Here is an 18,659-nt window from a genome sequence, read left to right on the forward strand (position 1 = left end):
ATGACCGTTTATGATGAGCTCTGTTGACCTCAGAAGAAAACTGCTTTTGCCTCTGAGCAGGCTGGCTCAGGAGAAGGCCACAACTGCTTCCCTGAAAGACCAGAAGGAGTTCATTTTAACTAGCCCTGGCTGCTGTCTGTCTCAGGCCTGTGACATCACTGCAGAGAATTCCATTCTTCCCTTTTTCTAACTTCAATAAATAAAAATTAGTTACATGGTGTTTTGCCTGCATGTGTCTGTGCGCGGTGCCGACAGAGGCCAGAAGAAGGCAGGAGATGCTGGGACTGGAGTTACAGCAAATGGTTAGCTACCATGTGGTTTCTGGGAATGGAACCTGGGTCCTCTGTAACAACACCCAGTGCTCCCAATTGCTGAGCCTTCTATGTAGCCCCTGTTTTTTATTTAAATTTTATTTTATTAAATGGTTAATTAAAAGATATTATATCACCGGGCAGTGGTGGCGAACACCTTTAATCTCAGCACTTGGGAGGCAGAGGCAGGCGGATCTTTGTGAGAGCCAGCTTGGTCTACTGAGCAAGATCCAGGAAAGGCACCAAAGCTACACAGAGAAACCTTGTCTCAAAAAACAAAACAAAAGATATTACATCACTGTCCCGTTTTGTCTCTTCAATCCATCCCTTCCCAAACACCTTCCAACTTCTTCCTTGTTAAGTTTGGGTGAATCAGTATGCTGAATACATGAGTACAACCTATGTGTCCATTTGTGTTGTATACATTTTTGTTGTACATATATGGATAATGGGCTGACCACATTGTACTGGATCATCAGTTAGGGAGGTCATCCCTGGCTGAGGCTAATTCTCTTGCCTGGAGGAGAATTCCACTTTTTAATGAGCATCAGGTATCTGACCCTGACTAGGCTTCCTTGGACAGGAAGCATAATCAAAAACAGAAAACATAGAGTAGAAAAAACCTTAGCAGTTAAGAGCATTGAAGATACTTTCAGAGCATTCTGCTACCATTACCAGTATATACAGAGGCTCACTACTCTCTGTAACTCCAGTATTGGGTTCTGATACCATCTCCTGGCCTTCCTGGCCACCATAAAAAGAGGGGACTTGTACCATAAAAATTATTTTTCAAGCTGTGTTTGATAGTGCATTTTTTTTTTTTTTTTGGTTTTTCAAGACAGGGTTTCTCTGTGTAGCTTTGGAACCTGTCCTGGAACTCACTTTGTACATCATGCTGGCCTTGAACTCACAGAGATCTGCCTGCTTCTGCCTCCCGAGTGCTGGGATTTAAGGCATGCGCCACACACACATACACACACATACACACACACACACACACACACACACACACTATAAAAAACAAAATGAATAATACACAAGAAAAGGAGCATTGGAGAATTGGGACAATACAATACTTCTTAAAGACAGTTCAAGTGTCTCCCACTGGTTCCCAAAGAATCATTTTCAAAAGTAAATAAGACCAAGCATGTGAATACATGTCATTACTCCCAGCCACTGGGAGAAACTGAACATTTGACAATGGGCCACCAAGTTACCATGCCACCTGAACAGCCCATCATGAGCTGAGTGTTATCAGACCCTCCAAGTCATAAAGTTGGCCATACACAGCAGCAACTGTTATCAAATGATAGTGGTATGTAAGAGATCAGGCCGAAGCAGGTCCTGAAGGCACGAGCAAGCTCCATGAAGAAGTTGCCGAATGCCTACGGTTTCTTCTCCTGCTATAATACCTTCCTCTGCCAAACATGTACCTACAGTTTCATGGAGTGTTCCTGATGATTGCTGGACTGAGGAGGAGATGACGCGGGCTGGCTTTACTGATGGTCCTGTCCACCATGCAGGCACCACCCAGAAGTGGACAGCTGCAGCATTACAACCCTATTCTGGGACAACCCTGAAAGATATTTGTGAAGGGAAATCATCACAGTGGGCAGAAGTTTGGGCAGTACACATGGTCATACAGTTTGTTTGGAAGCAGAAATGGCCAAATGCGCAACTGATCACTGATTGATGGGCTGTAGACAATGGATTGGCTGGATGGTCAGGGACTTAGAAAGAGCATGACTGGAAAATTGGTGAGAAAGACATCTGGGGATAGATCTCTCCAAATGGGCAAAGAGTGTGAAAATACTTGTATCCCATGTAAATGTTCGCCAAACAGTGACTCCAGCTGAGAAGAAACTCAATAATCAGGTAGAACGGGTGACTCTTTCTGTGGACAGTCAGTCTTTTTTCCCAGCCACTCATGTCAGCCGCCCAATGGGCCCATGAACAAAGTGGCCATGTTGGAAGAGATGGGGGTCTTTATGGGTTCAACAACATGGACATCCACTCACCATGGCTGACATGGCTACAGATAATGCTGAGTACCAGATCAATGACGGAGACCATCACTATTCCCCATGGTGACCAGCCAGCATCCTAGTGGCAGGCTGACTATATTGGACGACTTCCCTCATGGAAAGAACAACTCTGTCCTTACTGGAATAGATACTTATTCTGGTTAGGGGTTTGCCTTTTCTGCATGTAAAACTTTTGCCAAAATTATCATCAACAGATTTACAGAAAGGTCTTATCCGCCAACATGGTACTCCACACAGTACTGCTTCTCACCTGGGAACTCACTTCCCATCCAAGAAGCATGATAGTGGGTCCATAATCATGGAATCCACTGGTCTTATGGTGTTCCCCAGCATCCTGAAGGAGCTGGCTGGATAGAAAGATATTTATTTAGTTAACAAGGACTCCTTCTTCTACTGACTATTTGTTCTGTAATCATAATGTAAAATTTACATCAGTTGGAAAAAATATTGTTATGTAGACAAGGGAGAAATATATTTACAAAGATAGCATGCTTGCTCACTGTTAAATTCTGGTTTTGATTCATTATTTTTCTAAACTGTAACAAAAATAAAATAGTAACAATATTTAAACTAAATCATCCTTAAAACACAGCAAAGGAAACACTGTGGACTTTTTGTATTGGGTGTGTTGAAGTTACTTTCTGAATTTTTTTTCTGTGATAGATTTTACTCATGTTAATTTTTCAAGGCCCTAGTTAGTATATCATTGGGTACGTAAGAAAAAAAATGCAAGAAAAAAAATGCAGAGTATTTTTTTTTTAACAAGCTGTCTTATTTAAAGGAGTAAATAGTACTCAGATAAAATTTCTTCCCTTGAGAACTCTGGGGTTAGAATCTAAATAAGTGCCAATCAGTCCTACCTTTTCATTTTTAGGTGTTGGTTTTAGCATTCCCAAGCACATGGGTGGACACTCATTAGGTTTAGGAAATAGTAAAAAGAACACAATCTGAACCTTTTTGGGAAGGGTAATTTTTTTGACATGGCATCTCACAGGATACCTTAGCCTGTTTGAATCTAGTGGTCATCCCCCTGCATCAGTTTGCTAAGTACTGAGATCTAAGGTGTGAACCACCAAAATGGGCATGTATGATGTTTGTTTATTGGTTTTGTGTTGAGACAGGTTCTTACTAAGGAGACTAATTTGACCTGAAACTCAAAATCCTCTTGTCTCCATATTCAGTGTGTTGGGATTACAGGTGTGGAACATTGTGCCAACTGAGATCTGATTCCTTTGTCAACCTCTGGTGGGTTTCACAGCCCTCAGCCTTGAGCTGGAAAGATGCTGAGAAGGGAAAATCACTTGTTGCTAAAGAGATGACTTCAATTAAATCCCCTGTAACCATGTGGTTGGAAGAAGAACCAGCTCCCCTAAGCTGTGTTCTGACCTCCACACACATGCTGTTTTATCCTTATGCCCATAAACACAGACACGTAGATACAGTAGATACACACACACACACACACACACACACACACACACACACACACACACACACGTACACACACACACACACACACACACACACACACACACACACACACACGGGGTGGGTGTGTAGGAGTAATAAAGAGGTAAGAATTCAACAAATTGAAACAACACCAATAAATCCTCTCAACGTTAAGACCTGGTCTCACATATCAGAAACACAAGAAAACTCTATCGTCAGAGAAGGGGTGTTGGAGGACCTAGGACCTTGTTAGTTTTCTTGTGCAATTTAAAGATGCTCTTTCACACCAGAAGTCCCTGAGCTCTGCCTGGGTAAAGAGCTGTATGAGTGAATGATGGAATCTAAAAAATCCTGGCAGAGGTGAGAGGTGAAAGAGACAAGCTGTGGGAAGTCAGGCAGGCCTCCTAGGACTGAAGTCCTAGTCAGGGAAAGGTGAAGCCTCAGCTCTTTTCTCCCCCATATGCCCCAGAAAATACTTTGAACAACAGCACATCAGAAGCCCCCAGGTAGACTGGAGGTCTGGGGTCCTCAGCTTGCTGAGAGGCTGGGAGTCTCTGGATTTATGAAGTGGTGTGTCCACCTAACTAACACGGAAGCGAGGAATTTAATGGAGGTCACATTCTTGGAGACTTAGGCAGGAAGCAGTAGTGAGGCATGGGCAGGAAATTCCCTTGGAATCCTAGCTGTCCCCCATGGATGGTTTTTTCTACAGGAGAGCTTTGCTCCCAGCATGATTCATCAAATGCACTCCCCTCCACGGGACACTGGAAGGAGGACTTGAGATAGGAGGAGACCTGGGTAAAGCCAGGATGCTGACCCCTCCCCTATGCCTACCTAAGCTAGCATTGCCCCAGCACACCCCTTCCCACCCTCAGGAGTCTCGATCTCCATGATGCTAAAAGTCCATCCTCTGACTCTCAATGAAGACCCATGCTTCAGTCTGAAGTCAGTGCTTGGCTCATCAGGAACCCTGGGTCCTCCTGGCTTCACCTTCTCTCTTCCTGCCTTGCTTGGTCTTGAAGAGGCCTAACTTAACATTAGTGCGGCCATGACAGGCTGCAGACTAACACTACTGGGACTAGGCCTCACCATTACAATAACCAGGAAAAGCCACGAACTGTACCCTGCAGGGAACCAATCAGAATTGAGACAAACAAGTACTAAATGCTCTAGAACATAAAGGAACGCTTACCTAATCTGTATATAGAATTCCAATCTCCTTACACCAACGCCAGTACAATCCCTGTGTGACAAGACTTCTGTTGTGTGTGACAAGACTTCTGTTCTGTGTGACAAGACTTCTGCCCAATCAGGAGTTCAACCTTCATCTGAATCTGGAATTCCCCTTACACCTCCATCCTTTACTCTTTAAAAACCCTGCCATAACTGAGCTCAATGCTCTCCCTGATCGTACTGCTGTGTCAGAATGAACCAGAGGCTGAAGACAGAGCTTGTAATAAGGCCTATTTTCTTTTGAATATGAACTCAGATTCCTGGTGATAGATGGGGGGCAGAGCCAGGCGGATCTCTGTGAGTTTGAGGCCAGCCTGGTCTACAGAGCAAGATCCAGGACAGGCACCAAAACTACACGGAGAAACCCTGTCTCAAAAAACCAAAAAAAGAAAAAGAAGAATGCGAACAAAACTGGAAAACATTAAAAAAGAAAGATGAATTTCCTGATATATACAACCTATCAAAGTGAAAGAAACCAAGGTGATGTGAACACTATAAACAGACACATAAGGGAAGAGGTGAGCTTCACTCAGGAGAGAACACCAACTGGCTGTCCTGGGCTAAACAGGCAGCCCAGAAATGCAGGTAACATTATACCAACTGGGGCTGGAGAGATGGCTCAGTGGTTAAGAGCATTGACAGCTCTTCTAAAGGTCCTGAGTTCAATTCCCAGCAACTACATGGTGGCTCACAGCCACCTATAATGGGATCTGATGCCCTCTTCTGGTGTGCAGGTGTACATGCAGATAGAGCACCACATACATAAAATAAATAAGTCATACTAAATTATTTTAAAAAATTATACCAATTGAACAGGCAATATTTAGGAATATATATGTATATATGTATATATATTCAGCTGGCTCTAGTGTCCCATGCTATTCCTCTCCTCTGACTTCTCCTGTCCCTCTGGTTCCCTGAACCTTGGCTTCAGGTTTCTAATCTCAGGGCTAACTCAGGTTACCAATTCTGCCATTCCACCATGAACTCCAACAACAGACCACACTCGGAGTGTTACTACCAGTCCCAGAACCTGCAGCACTTCCCTTCCAGACCACCACAGCCTAACAGGATGCCGCTCACATGAACCCCTGGGCCAGCTCTCTCTGGTGTTTGTCAGTGATCTCAGCTCCCAGAAAATGTGATGCCACCCACTCAGTCATAGCTCAGCCTGTGCCTGAGAAGGAGGACTATGTGTTATGCCCAGATCGCAGGGATCCCCAAAAGACCACCGTGGAGACCGAATCCTGTAAGTAAAAGCAAGGAGCCTTTATTTTAAGGTGCGGACCTTGGTCCTTCTGTCCGTCCAATGCAGCAGTGAGCAGAGAGTCCCGAGCCCAGGTGGCATGGGGTTTTATCACAGCAGAGGTTGGGGTGAGGTGATTTCTAGACCTTGACTGGCTGACAAATTTTCTAGGGGTATCTTGGTAAGAAGGGGAAATAGGTGTGTACTAGGCTCTAGGACATCTGGTCACCTTATCTAACGGTTGGAATGTTAGCTATGTCAGGTATTTCCTCATCCCCAGGTGACTCCCTGGGTGGTGTCAGCTTAAGGCTTTTCCTGGATCTGGGTGTTGCCTGCCAGTAAGCCGGTAACAGAAGCTGTGTCTAGGCCCCTAAGCCTGTCATGGCAACTGTGTGGTCAAGCTGTTTTGGGGGCCTTCCTCACATGTAGCCAGTTGATCTTTGCACAGGGCAAGGACTGAACAAGAGTATGCTGGCCTTTCTTGGCTTCAGTGTCCACAGCATATCCAACACACCAGGAGAGGCTGATGCAGCCAAGCTAACCAGTGGCTCTTTGACAGGCCTCAGCTGCCACCCCTGGGCCTCAAACTCATGAACTTCCTGCCTCAGCCTCCCAGGTGCTATACCCACTTACGCCTCTGTGCCTAGTTTGCACATGAATGGCCAAGCCAAGAATGTTTCCTTCATTCTTCTGGAAGATTTTTGCAATAATAAAATGAACTATTGTACAACATAATGCCAAAAGTGCTTTCCTGAAAAAAAAAAAAAAGCTGAGTGTTCAGGTTGGTGGGGAGTGAGGAATGGAAACCAGAGTGAGGGAGAGGAGCGGACAGTTGACAGATTGAGACATGAGCAACACAGGAAGCCCTGTACACATAAGGGATGAGTCACGGCTTGCAAGTTCCCCTCCTGACAGGGAGCTTCAGGTTTGCAAGGGTCAAACAGCTTAGCCACACACAGCTTAGCCCTTGCCTAAGGCTCCACCCCTTAGCCAGCAGATGTAGGGCAGGGGTTCTACAGAGCAGGTAGTGTACTAAGGCCAAAGTATGCAAAGCTTTTCCTGAAGAGTCCAAAGCCCCAGTGACATAGAACATGTTCCTGGTTCTGACGAGGAAAAACCCTAATGGGTCATGGCCAGTACAGTTTCCCACCTCCCTGTAAGCAGGCCACTACAGACTCACAGGGACTGCTTTGGAGTTGGCCTTGACTGGGCTCAGGCTCCAGATTGACGGAGACTAGTAGGCTCTCTCCAAAAGGTCAGGGCAGACAGGTGTGGTCACACCTGCCCTGGAAATCATCTAGACTCTCTACCTCACCATCCGAGGAGGCAAGGGAAGCTCAGGAGGACCTCAGCCTTCCCAGGCTCCCATGGAGCAGCAGTGAGCACCGGCATGTGACCCAGGGATCTGGATTCATGTTCTAGTCCTCCCAGCTGCCTCCTGCAGAGATAAGAATTTGAAGGTCATCAAATGGACAGTTCTAGAATGCTGATGGAAGGACCCTGAGGTAAGGAGCTGGGAGTCCAGGAGTGGGGGATCTGCAGCCTCATCTTTGGGGTGATGGGGATGAACTGGGACACCTGTTGTACGTACTCCATAGCTGGCAACACTTTCTCCTCCTCAGAGAAGTTGTCCTGGAAGATCTGGTCCAGCAACCAATTGAGCATTCTCAGAAAGGTCGTATAGTAGGAGGAACAATCAGAGAAAATCAACAAGAACACAGCAGAGTCCACATGTACACGGTTCTGGTCTAGCCCAGGGGAAGCCTTCTCCTATATCCTCTACTGCCCACCAGGTCTAGGTCACAGTGCAGGGTGCCAAATGGCCAAGTGTGTACATGTGCCACGGCATCACTGTTGCACACAGTCTGCTTGACATGACAAGGTGATTGGGCGTGGAGAGCAGACCTATCGTCCAGCCTCTGCTGCTCACATTGGCCCGTCAGTCAGCAGGGCCTCCAGATGTGAGATCTAGCTCCCTGGTCTTCTGCCCCTTAGCATTGGTCCTCAGCAGACTGAGCAGGTGACCCATGAAAACCCTGCAGGTGCCCAGGCTCTGCACTAGGACAGGTTCCCAGGGGCATGGGAGGGAGGGACCTGACTAATGGGACATCAACAGACATGCATTCGGGCAGCTCTTTCAGGGAGCTTGCTTGTTCCTTCCAGACCAACTTTGGCCTGATCTCTTATATACCACCATCATTTGATAACAGTGCTGCTGTGTATGGCCTACTTTATGACTTGGAGGGTCTGATAACACCCAGCTCATGATGGGCAGTTCAGGTGGCACGTTAATTTGGTAGCCCATTGTCAAATGTTCAGTTTCTCCCAGTGGCTGGGATTAACAACATGTGTTCACATGCTTGGCCATATTTACTTTTGAAAATGATTCTTTGGGCATCAGTGACAGACACTTTGTGGTGGTATTGTGTTCCCTAAAATATTGTGTACCCTAATAAATTTATCTGGGGTCAGAGAACAGAAAAGCCACTATATACTTAGGATAGGCAGTGGTAGTACATGCCTTTAATCCTAGCATTCCAGAGTCAGAAATCCATCTGTTCAAGAATACAGCCAAGCATGGTGACGCACGCCTTTAATCCCAGGAAGTGATGGTAGAAGACAGAAAGGTATATAAGGCGTGAAGACCAGAAACTAGCAGCATTTGGCTGGTTAAGCATTCAGGCTTCTAGCACCATAGTTCAGATGAGAGCCATTTGGATATGAGGACACAGAGGCTTACAGTCTGAGGAAACAGGATCAGCTGAGAAGTTGGCCAGGTGAGGTTAGCTGTGGCTTCTTCTGTCTCTCTGATCTTCCAGTGTTCACCCCAGTACTTGGCTCTGGGTTTATTTTATTAATAAGAACTTTTAAGATTCCTGCTACAACACTTGAAATGTCTTTAAGAAGTACTGTATTTTCCCAATTCTCCAATTCTCCTTTTCTTGTGTATTATTCACTTTTGTTCCTTTCGTGTGTGTGTGTGTGTGTGTGTGTGTGTGTGTGTGTGTGTGTGTGTGTGTATGTGCACATTATGTAGTACAGGCTTTAAAACTCATAGTTGCTGGTACTAAAAGAATGCACTACCAAACACAGCTTAAAAATTAATTTTTTTTGAGACAGGGCTTCTCTGTGTAGCTTTGGTGTCTGTCCTGGATATCACTCTGTAGACCAGGTTGGCCTTGAACTCACAGAGATCCGCCTGCCTCTGCCTCCCGAGTGCTGGGATTAAAGGCGTGCACCACCACCGCCCAGTGAAAAATAATTTTTATGGTACAAGTCCCCTCTTCTTATGGTGTCCAGGAAAGCTAGGAGATGGTATCAGAACTCAATACTGGAGTTACAGATAGTAGTGAGCCTCTGTATATACTGGTAATGGTAGCAGGATGCTCTGAAAGTATCTTCAGTGCTCTTAACTGCTAAGGTTTTTTCTACTCTGTGTTTTCTGTTTATGCTTCCTGTCCAAGGAAGCCTAGTCAGGGTCAGATACCTGATGCTCATTAAAAAGTGGGCTTCTCCTCCAGGGGAGAGAATTAGCCTCAGCCAGGGATGACCTCCCTAATTGATGATCTAGTACAATGTGGTCAGCCCATTATCCATATATGTACAACAAAAATGTATACAACGCAAATGGACACATAGGTTGTACTCATGTATTCAGCATACTGATTCACCCAAACTTAACAAGGAAGAAGTTGAAAGGTATTTGGGAAGGGATAGAATGAAGAGACAAAAGGGGACAGTGATGTAATATCTTTTAATTAACCATTTAATAAAATAAAATTTAAATAAAAAACAGGGGCTACATAGAAGGCTCAGCAATTGGGAGCACTGGGTGTTGTTACAGAGGACCCAGGTTCCATTCCCAGAAACCACATGGTAGCTAACCATTTGCTGTAACTCCAGTCCCAGCATCTCCTGCCTTCTTCTGGCCTCTGTCGGCACCGCGCACAGACACATGCAGGCAAAACACCATATAACTCATTTTTATTTATTGAAGTTAGAAAAAGGGAAGAATGGAATTCTCTGCAGTGATGTCACAGGCCTGAGGCAGACAGCAGCCAGGGCTAGTTAAAATGAACTCCTTCTGGTCTTTCATGGAAGCAGCTGTGGCCTTCTCCTGAGTCAGCCTGCTCAGAGGCAAAAGCTGCATTGTTCTGAGGTTAATAGAGCTCATCATAACCGTTCATCTAAGAGCAGAGTATGCAGTGCTGTTAGGTGAACTTTCCTGGATGTTTTCTCTATTTGTGTTCTGTCTTTTGTACCTGTGAGAATTGTGGCATTGGTACAGTTGTCCTTTAGATCCAACATCAAGAGTGACAGGCACCATGGGCTCCAAAGCAGTCGTCTACCCTCACAGCGTCATCTGCTTGACTTTCAGCTAAGACCTTGTGGTATAAGATGAACAGGCCAGAGGCATTTCTTTCCATCATTTTTTTTCCACTAACAAGACTTTTATTAAGATGAGGAGAAAGGGACAGATGTGAACAGGCCTGTGGAAAGACACGTGTGTGAAGAAGGTCCATCATTGTTGTAATTTATGTTCTTACATGGCTTTGAGGTAAAAATGTCCCTGAATGTCTCTGCTTTTACAGTGTGATCATGTTCAGAAGTGGATTTGTTGCATGAGCATGCTTATAAATAGGCAGAATTCTACATGAACACGTTCCTACTCTCTAAGTAAAACCCACATGCTTCCTTTGTTAAGAAAAGCATTATTTTGGAAATAACTCACATGCTCTCTCTTACCTCCTTCAAGTAAGAAATCTTTCTAATTTTTCTGTCTTGGCTGTTGTGATGGCTATTCTTGGTAGTCAAACTGACTACCTTTGGAATTAACTAAAACCCAAAAAGTTGTGTACATCTGTGAAGAATGTTTCTTAAAGGTTATGAAATTAAAGACTAATCTGCATCATATGAGGTGATATGATCCTCGTTTAGCTGCTTGGTGGCAGTGCACACCATTAGCCACAGTACTGAGGGGCAGTTGGATTTTCTGTGTTTGAGGCCAGCCTGGTCTACAGAATGAGTTCCAGGGCTACACAGATAAACCGTGTCTCAAAAACACCAAAAAACCAATCAAACAAACAATAAGATCCAGCTCTAATCTGGACCACACACCTTTTGGCAGCAGCTGATGTATATAAAGGATATTGAAGAAGGAAGCCCTCTGTCTTTGTCTACTTGCCCTAGCTCTGGCTACCAAGTTCACTCCTTTACTAGCATTAGAACCTACTTTTTGGTAATTTTGTTGTATACTGAAGACCAGCTAAGACATCCAGTCAAAGGGACTGAACAACTTCAAATTTCCATTGGTAGACAGCCACTGTTGGAGTAGCTGGGCCACAGCTTGTGAGACAGTCTAATAATTTGACTTTATACATACATGTAGAGATTCATTCTACTGGTCATGTTCATGTAGAGAACCTTGAATAATGCAGCTGTTTTTTTCTTTTTAACCTGCCCACTGAGGAAGATGTGCTGGCTAACAATAGTGCTCATAAAGACATTCTTCCTGGCTCCATTATTCTCTAAGTATTCAACTTTCCATGAAGACTACTCTTTTTATTGTTACTCATTTGCCAACAGTTTGCTCTGAATTTCAGGAATAAAACTCCTAAATTAATGGAGCCATCATCCAGCCTTCTGATGGAAGAAAGGTCTATTACCTTGTTTGTGATCTAGTTCCTGCTTTTCTTTTCTGGATCTTGGAAGTCCCTGTGACAACCAGGTAAAAAGTACCTTCAGGGGGTTGGGGATTTAACTCAGTGGTAGAGAGCTTGCTTAGTAAGCACAAGGCCCTGGGTTCGATCCTCAGCTCCCGGGAAAAAAAAGTACCTTCAGTTCACCTAACCCCAATGTAAAGACACACAACAAATACCTCTTTTTGTGTCCTTAAATCACTTCTTTTTTTTTTTTTTTTGGTTTTTTGAGACAAGGTTTCTCTGTTGCTTTGGAGCCTGTCCTGGACTAGCTCTGTAGTCCAGGCTGGCCTCGAACTTGCAGAGATCCACCTGTCTCTGCCTCCGGAGTGGTGGGATTACAGGCGTGCGCCACCGCTGCCCAGCCTTAAATCACTCTTCAGTTAGTTATTAATATTCCAGGCACCCTTCCACCTGTGTGATAGGGAATCATTCCATGTATATAGTGTAGAGGGCTGTACAATCTAGCTAGCCACATTGTGTCCAGGAGGAAGAAGGGGAAGTGCCTGTGGAGAGCAGGAAGATAGCAGGGTCTGTTATTAGAGCCAGGGGCAAGTGCTATTGAAGTGCCTATGTCTGCTGATTTAGAAAAGGTATTTGTCTGAGTTGGAAGAGAGGGTCAGGAACCATGGTACTGTGTCTTTAAGCACAGGGTAACCCTATGGGAGGTGCTCTTGTCACTCTGAACTCACTAGCCAATCAGACCCTCCAGGCGACCTGCCAGTCATAAGTTGTGCAGGGCGCTTCCGGGTTCCCGGCTTCAGGCTTTGCTTTGAAGAGGAGCTGGCGGGAGAGGTGTTGCGTGCTGTCCTGTGAGTGCCGCTGCTGCAGGGAGCTGACTGGAGAGCATGGGAAACCGTGACCAGGTGAGCGAGGGTCTGCTGTCTCTGGATGGGAAGGTTGCAGTGTTCTGCCCAGTTTAGAACCCCCAAAGGGACTGGTGACTGAGGATGTCCAGAATGCAACAGCAAGGGTTGCTTTTTGGCGCAATACCAGCTAGCAGGGGACTCTCCTCGGAGTAGAGTTCTTCTTTTGCGGGGAGGTTAGCTGTTAAAGGCAAAAACCACAAAATTCTTCAGAGAGGAGGGGGTTAGTACGGGTCCATCCTTGACTGGTCCAGTTTTCCCGAGCCTGGACTTTATCTTATTTTAGTTTGTCTGTTTGCTCTGTCAGGAGTGTTATGGCCCATCTCCGAAGTCGGGTCATGTTGTCACCAGGGAGGGGGCGTCTCGTGGTTAGTCATCACGAGACATCCTGACGTTGTCCTTTGCAAACTTCTGACTTCACCCTGTCTGGGAATGGGGAACTGACTCAGTTCTGGTTATTTTAAGATACCCCTTCTCTCAGCTCTCGGGGCTTTAGGGGCACTGGGATGGGGTTCTCTCAGCGGGAGCCAGTATGGCGGCACCTCCCCAGGTCTGGGTGGAAAACTGCAGCCAGAGTCTCTGTCCTGTGAGGTCCCATGTGGTCCTTGCAACTCCCTGGACCCAGGGGGAGGTCTCTGAATAACTTTGCTCTGTGGGCTGCATCTTCACAAATCATTGGGAGCAGGGAGCTGTGTGTAGAAAGATCATTGTGGTCAACTTCAACATGTTTTTGGAGGTGCTCTGGAAAGTGGAAGAATGTCTACTAAAATACAAACTTTCTAGACTAGGGCCCTGGCCCTGGCTGCTGGGCTGGAAGGGCAGAAACTGTGCTGTCATTTGATCTAAGATCACCCAGTAGGGAAGCTGTTAATATTCTGAGGCCCAACTGGGTGGCCCTAGCCAATGAGGGACTCTGGAGAGGCTTGTCAATCAGAAGTACCAGCAGCAGGTAGCTTTCAGGTACTTTTTGGGATTCTCCTCTGCTTCCTCTGTAGGGAATTGTAAGGAAGACCATAAGCCATGTCATGGTGAACATAGGGTATTGGAGCAGGTCTGCTGTGCTGTCATTTCTTCTGGAATTTGGATGGACCATGAGCAAGACTGTGGCTCTGTTGGTCCATGTGGTGACCTGGGTGGTGGCCTTTGTCCTCTGAACCTTCCCGTGTCTGAACTTCCTGGGGAGGGGGGAGACTGCAGCCCTGGCATGGAAGGACATAATGCTGGTAATATCACTGCCCAGTATGCACACAAGAGCACTGCTTTTGGTGTTCAGTGGGAAGACAGATTGGAAACTGATGGTCTGACTTTTAGAAGTTCTGAATATGGCATTCCTCTTTCAGGTTTCTTATAATTTGTTACAAATAGTTTAGAAAGTGGTAGAAGGATGGTGATGTGGATCATCTTTCAGCAATACATGATTAGAATGCTTCTCACTTTCTGCTACCATCAGCCACAATGTTGTGATTCAGTAAAGTTTAATTCCAAGGGACTAAAAGAGTTTCTGATAGGCAGAGATTTCTGACGTGTGCGTGGTGTTGGGCAGGTAGATAGGGCAGAATCCACATCTTGTGCCATAGTGGATGTGACAGGAAGCAGATTATAAATTATTCTTCTATGTTGTTTTGGGATTTGGCATCAGTGGGGCTGGGTTTACCTGAAACCACAAGGGGGCATAAGGGGCTGCAGAGCCATAGCAGGAGATCACCTCCATTTGCAGAGAGAGCTCTAGAGCATGGGGCTTCTGTCTTTGGATGAACCATCAGTAGCTGGAGGGTCAGAAACAACAGTTTAAGGGTCACTTTGAGTTAATTTTGTGAAAGTTGTGAAGTCCGTGTTTATTTAATTTCTATACACATTGAGTCATAGGTAGCTGGGTAACATTGGTCAAGATCACACTTTTCCTGGCTAAATTTCCTTTTTTTTTTTTTTTAATAAAAAGTTGACTATATTTTCCTGCCTTTATTGTTGGCTTTTTCTCTCCATTCCCTTTATTCTTTCACAAACATTGTACCCATTCTTGATTGTTGTATCTTTGTAGTAAGTATAGAAGTCATATTATGTCAATCTGTTTACTATTTTTTAAAAAATAATCCCATTGAACCTTCTGAGTGTTTCCATTTTGCATGTAGTTTTGGAATCAGCTTTCCTGTTTTAAATTGTTGGGCATTTTCATTGGATTCTATTTATTCTACAGATTTACCATACACAACATCTTAATTTTGATGCATCATGTTCCCAAGGATCATTTCTTTACTTCTCTATTTAGTTAGGTTTTGTTGTTCTTGTTGTTGTTAATTTGTGACAGATCTTTCCTTTATTGGATAAAAGGTAGTATGGGTCTTGGCTGGTGGCTCAGCACATATTCTTTTGCAGGATGACCTGAGTTCAGATACCAACACTCAAGTTGGGAGGCTCATAACTACTATTTCATATCCAAGGGATCTAACAGCCTCTTTTTGTGTGTGTCACCTGTATACATATGGAAGACATTCTGTATCATGCACAAACATGCAAAAAAAAAAAAAAACAAACAAAAACAATAAACCTGTTTTCAAAAGTGCTGGGACTTAAAAAGAGCAAAACACGTTGTCTTAGCTATATAATACAGATCATACACTGATTCTATAAAAATCTGTTATCTTACATCTTGTTTTAAAAAGTTTTCATTTCCTCACTCTGATGCAGACTTACAGGCAATCATCAATCATCGGAAACAAAATGGTGTCTAAGTGATCCTAACAGACTTCCTTCTTTTTAGTATAAGAGAATGATATCCTTTTATTAGTCAAACCACTTTCTATAAAGTGAAAACATCAGAAGGCTTCAAGTGAATCTCTCCAATTTTTGTGGAACACCCTCCTTACCCAACTCCTTTTCTGTTATTGGTAAAGAAGAGAACCAGAGTGTGTACAGCATGAGTGATGGCCAGTGATTTTTTTGGATTTTGGTTTTGATTAGAATCTTGTTGTTGTTTAAGGGACCATAGTGTATATTTGTTGGTCTGTCTCTGTGTCTTCTTTTGTCAGTGGTACCCCATCCATGTTGTTGATTTTATTAACTGTTAACTAATTATATTCATTATTCATTTTCTGGGAAATGATGGACCTTCACCAATTTTGTATTGAGAAAATTTCTTATGTTATCAGTTCCTTGAGTTTTTGTTGGTTTTGGAAACTTTCTTTGGAGAGACAGTTTTGGTTTTCTCTTCTTGATCTTAGAGGCTTGCTTCTCCTCATTTCTTGACATATTTATGTTTTCCAGTTGTTACCATGTTCATGTTTGTGTTTTTGATGCTTAAGTGATTGATGTGGTTAATATAATGGTTTTGTATTTTTAAAATCTTCTCATATATTATTATTGTCTCTTTGTCTTAGTTAGCTTCAGCTGTCAACATGATGTAGCCTACACTCATCTGAGGGAATATCAATAGAGGCTATGCCCAGATCAGAATCGCTAGCTACTGTTTGTGATTGTATACAATACAATAAAATTGAATTGTTTGATGATTGGTGTGGAAGGCTCTTCCATTGAGGTTGTAATACCCAAAGCCTGAGACGGATAAGACCAGGGAAGAAAGCAAGCCAGGAAACAATGTTTCCCTGTGGCTTTGTCTTCAGTTCCTAGCTTGAGTTTCTATTCTAAGCTCCCACAATTGTGGGTTGTGATCTGCAAATATCAGCCAATCAAACCTGTTCATTACCTGAGATGCTTTTGGTTAGAGAATTTAATCACAGCGAGAAACAAGAGAGTTAGAACAACATATGGTACACCAAAAGTGATTGTGTTGCTGTGTAGAATGTGGGAATGTTGTCTTTTGGAAGAATGTGGAAGATATTAGGACTTTAGATGGCAAAAGCCATAGAAAGCTGCACACAGAGCTTAATCAGCTATTCTTGTAGGACCAGGAATATGGAAGTGTTGAAAGTAATGCAGACAGTGGAGCTTAGGGTCATAGGATTTCAGTGGGAAATAGACTCCATGAAAAATGTAGCTAGAGGGCATTTATATAGTATTTTGTCCCCAGATAATTCCTATTTTCTCCACTTCCTGAAAAATTGAGTAAGGCAGAATTAAAACGTAATTGGCTGATTTCTTGAACAAAGTATTGATTCTGTTGGGCGTTTATTACTGATGACTCATTCAGGTCTACCGTGGAAAAGAAACATGTGGTGCAGAAAGAAATGAAGTCCGTTTCTTAGAGAAAAACAGCACTCGGTGCTTTCACATGGCAGCCCTGCGGTGAAGCAGGTTCCAATTTTGCTGGATCAGTTTCTGTGAGCCCCTATGAAACCTGCTTAGGTGATTCTGTGGGCTGTATTTTCCTATGTCCTTTAAGTTAGGAAAACTTTCAACTGTGAATTTGTTTGAAAATATTTTCTGAGCTGAGATTCTTCTCCTTCTATTCCTATTGTTCTTAGTTTTCATCTTTTCATAGTGTTCCAGATTTTCTGGATGTTATAGTTCAGGGAAATATTAGATTTAACTTTTTCTTTGATCAATTTATCAATTTCTTCTGTAATATCTTCAAAACATGAAATTCTCTGTTCCATGAATTGTATTCTATTGGCGAAGCTTGCCTCTGCAGGGCCTGTTCAGTTACTTAGATTTTCATATCCAGAATTCCTTCAGTTAGCATTTTTAAAAATTGCTTCTATTCCCATTTTCAGGTCTTGAATAAATTCATTACATTCAACTGTTTGTTGGTTGGCTTTCTTTAAGGGGTTTATTCACTTCCCTTTAAGGACTTCTATCATCTTTATAAAGTTGGTCTTGTCTCTTTTGCTTCGACTGTGTTGGAGTACTCAGGGCTTACTATAGTAGGATAGCTGAATCTGGTGGGGACACATTGCTCTGGTTGTTGTTGATTGTGTTCTTATGCTGGTGTCCAGGTATCTGGGTTTGCTCTGATTTTCTTGATCTAGGTGCTGATTTCTCAGTTTATCCTTGTTGGATAGGTGTTTTGTTCTTTAGTTTTTATTTGCTCTGGTCTTCTGGTCTGTATGTCCTATGGTTGAACATGGGTTCTCACCCCAAGTTGGGGGATGAAAATCTGGTAGTTGGTGAGGCCTTTATTCCAGCATGTGGTATCTGTACAAAGTTCTGGCCTGAAACAAGAGAAGAGGGGAGGGAGCTTGGGGATTGTGTTGAGGAGACACTGAGAGAGTGGGGGAGGTCTGTGGACAGGTGGCATACATGGACTTCTGGCAGGTGGTGTGTCCTTTTTGAGGAAGGGGTCTCCACCTAAGTTGGAGGCTACATCACAGAGATGAGGAAGGAAGTGGGATTGGGGATAGTGTTGGGGTTGTTGAAAGAATGGAAGAGGTCCATAGGTGAGGTCCTATGTGGAATTCTGATTACTGGCATGGTCTTCGGTCCATCAGGGAAACTTCACCTCAGTTTACCTACATGGTCTTCCAGCTGGTGTGGTCTGCACTTGAGCAGCAGATAGCCATCCAATTTGGGAGTGAGGACATGGCTTTGGGCCCAGCAGCTGTAGGGTTGTTGGGGTTTGTGTCTGTGCAAATGTTAGAAAGTGTGGAAGTTTCATGGGCTGGTGCCCTGTCTACCTGTTCTTCTGACTGGTTTGACAGGCACATGAACAAGGGGTGCCCGCCTGTGATGGGGGCTGGAACATTGGGCGTGTTCTTTTTCTCAGTGGGAATATATTCTGTCTCATTGTATGTTGGAAATCCTTAATTTGTTTCTTGATTTTACAAGATGTGAGAGTCAAGAGATTGTCTTGAGTGTCAGAAGAGACTTTGGATATTTGCGCTGTTTGGGCTGTTACAGATTATGAGGATCATGGAAGT

General features: G+C 44.0%; 1 protein-coding gene across 1 annotated transcript in view; it reads left to right on the plus strand.

Moving 5' to 3' along the window:
- The first annotated feature begins 12,739 nt into the window (after positions 1-12,739).
- The window catches only part of LOC128115349 (zinc finger protein 431-like), a 96,711-nt gene continuing 90,791 nt past the window's right edge, over positions 12,740-18,659 (plus strand). The window contains exon 1 of the mRNA XM_052745916.1: positions 12,740-12,849. Within this exon, the coding sequence (XP_052601876.1) occupies positions 12,832-12,849 (18 nt within the window). The 5' untranslated portion in view covers positions 12,740-12,831. The remainder of the gene's footprint in view (positions 12,850-18,659) is intronic.

The sequence above is a fragment of the Peromyscus californicus genome, unplaced genomic scaffold (assembly GCF_007827085.1).
Source record: "Peromyscus californicus insignis strain IS unplaced genomic scaffold, ASM782708v3 Scaffold_1__1_contigs__length_55948999, whole genome shotgun sequence".
In the NCBI taxonomy this organism is placed as follows: domain Eukaryota; kingdom Metazoa; phylum Chordata; class Mammalia; order Rodentia; family Cricetidae; genus Peromyscus; species Peromyscus californicus.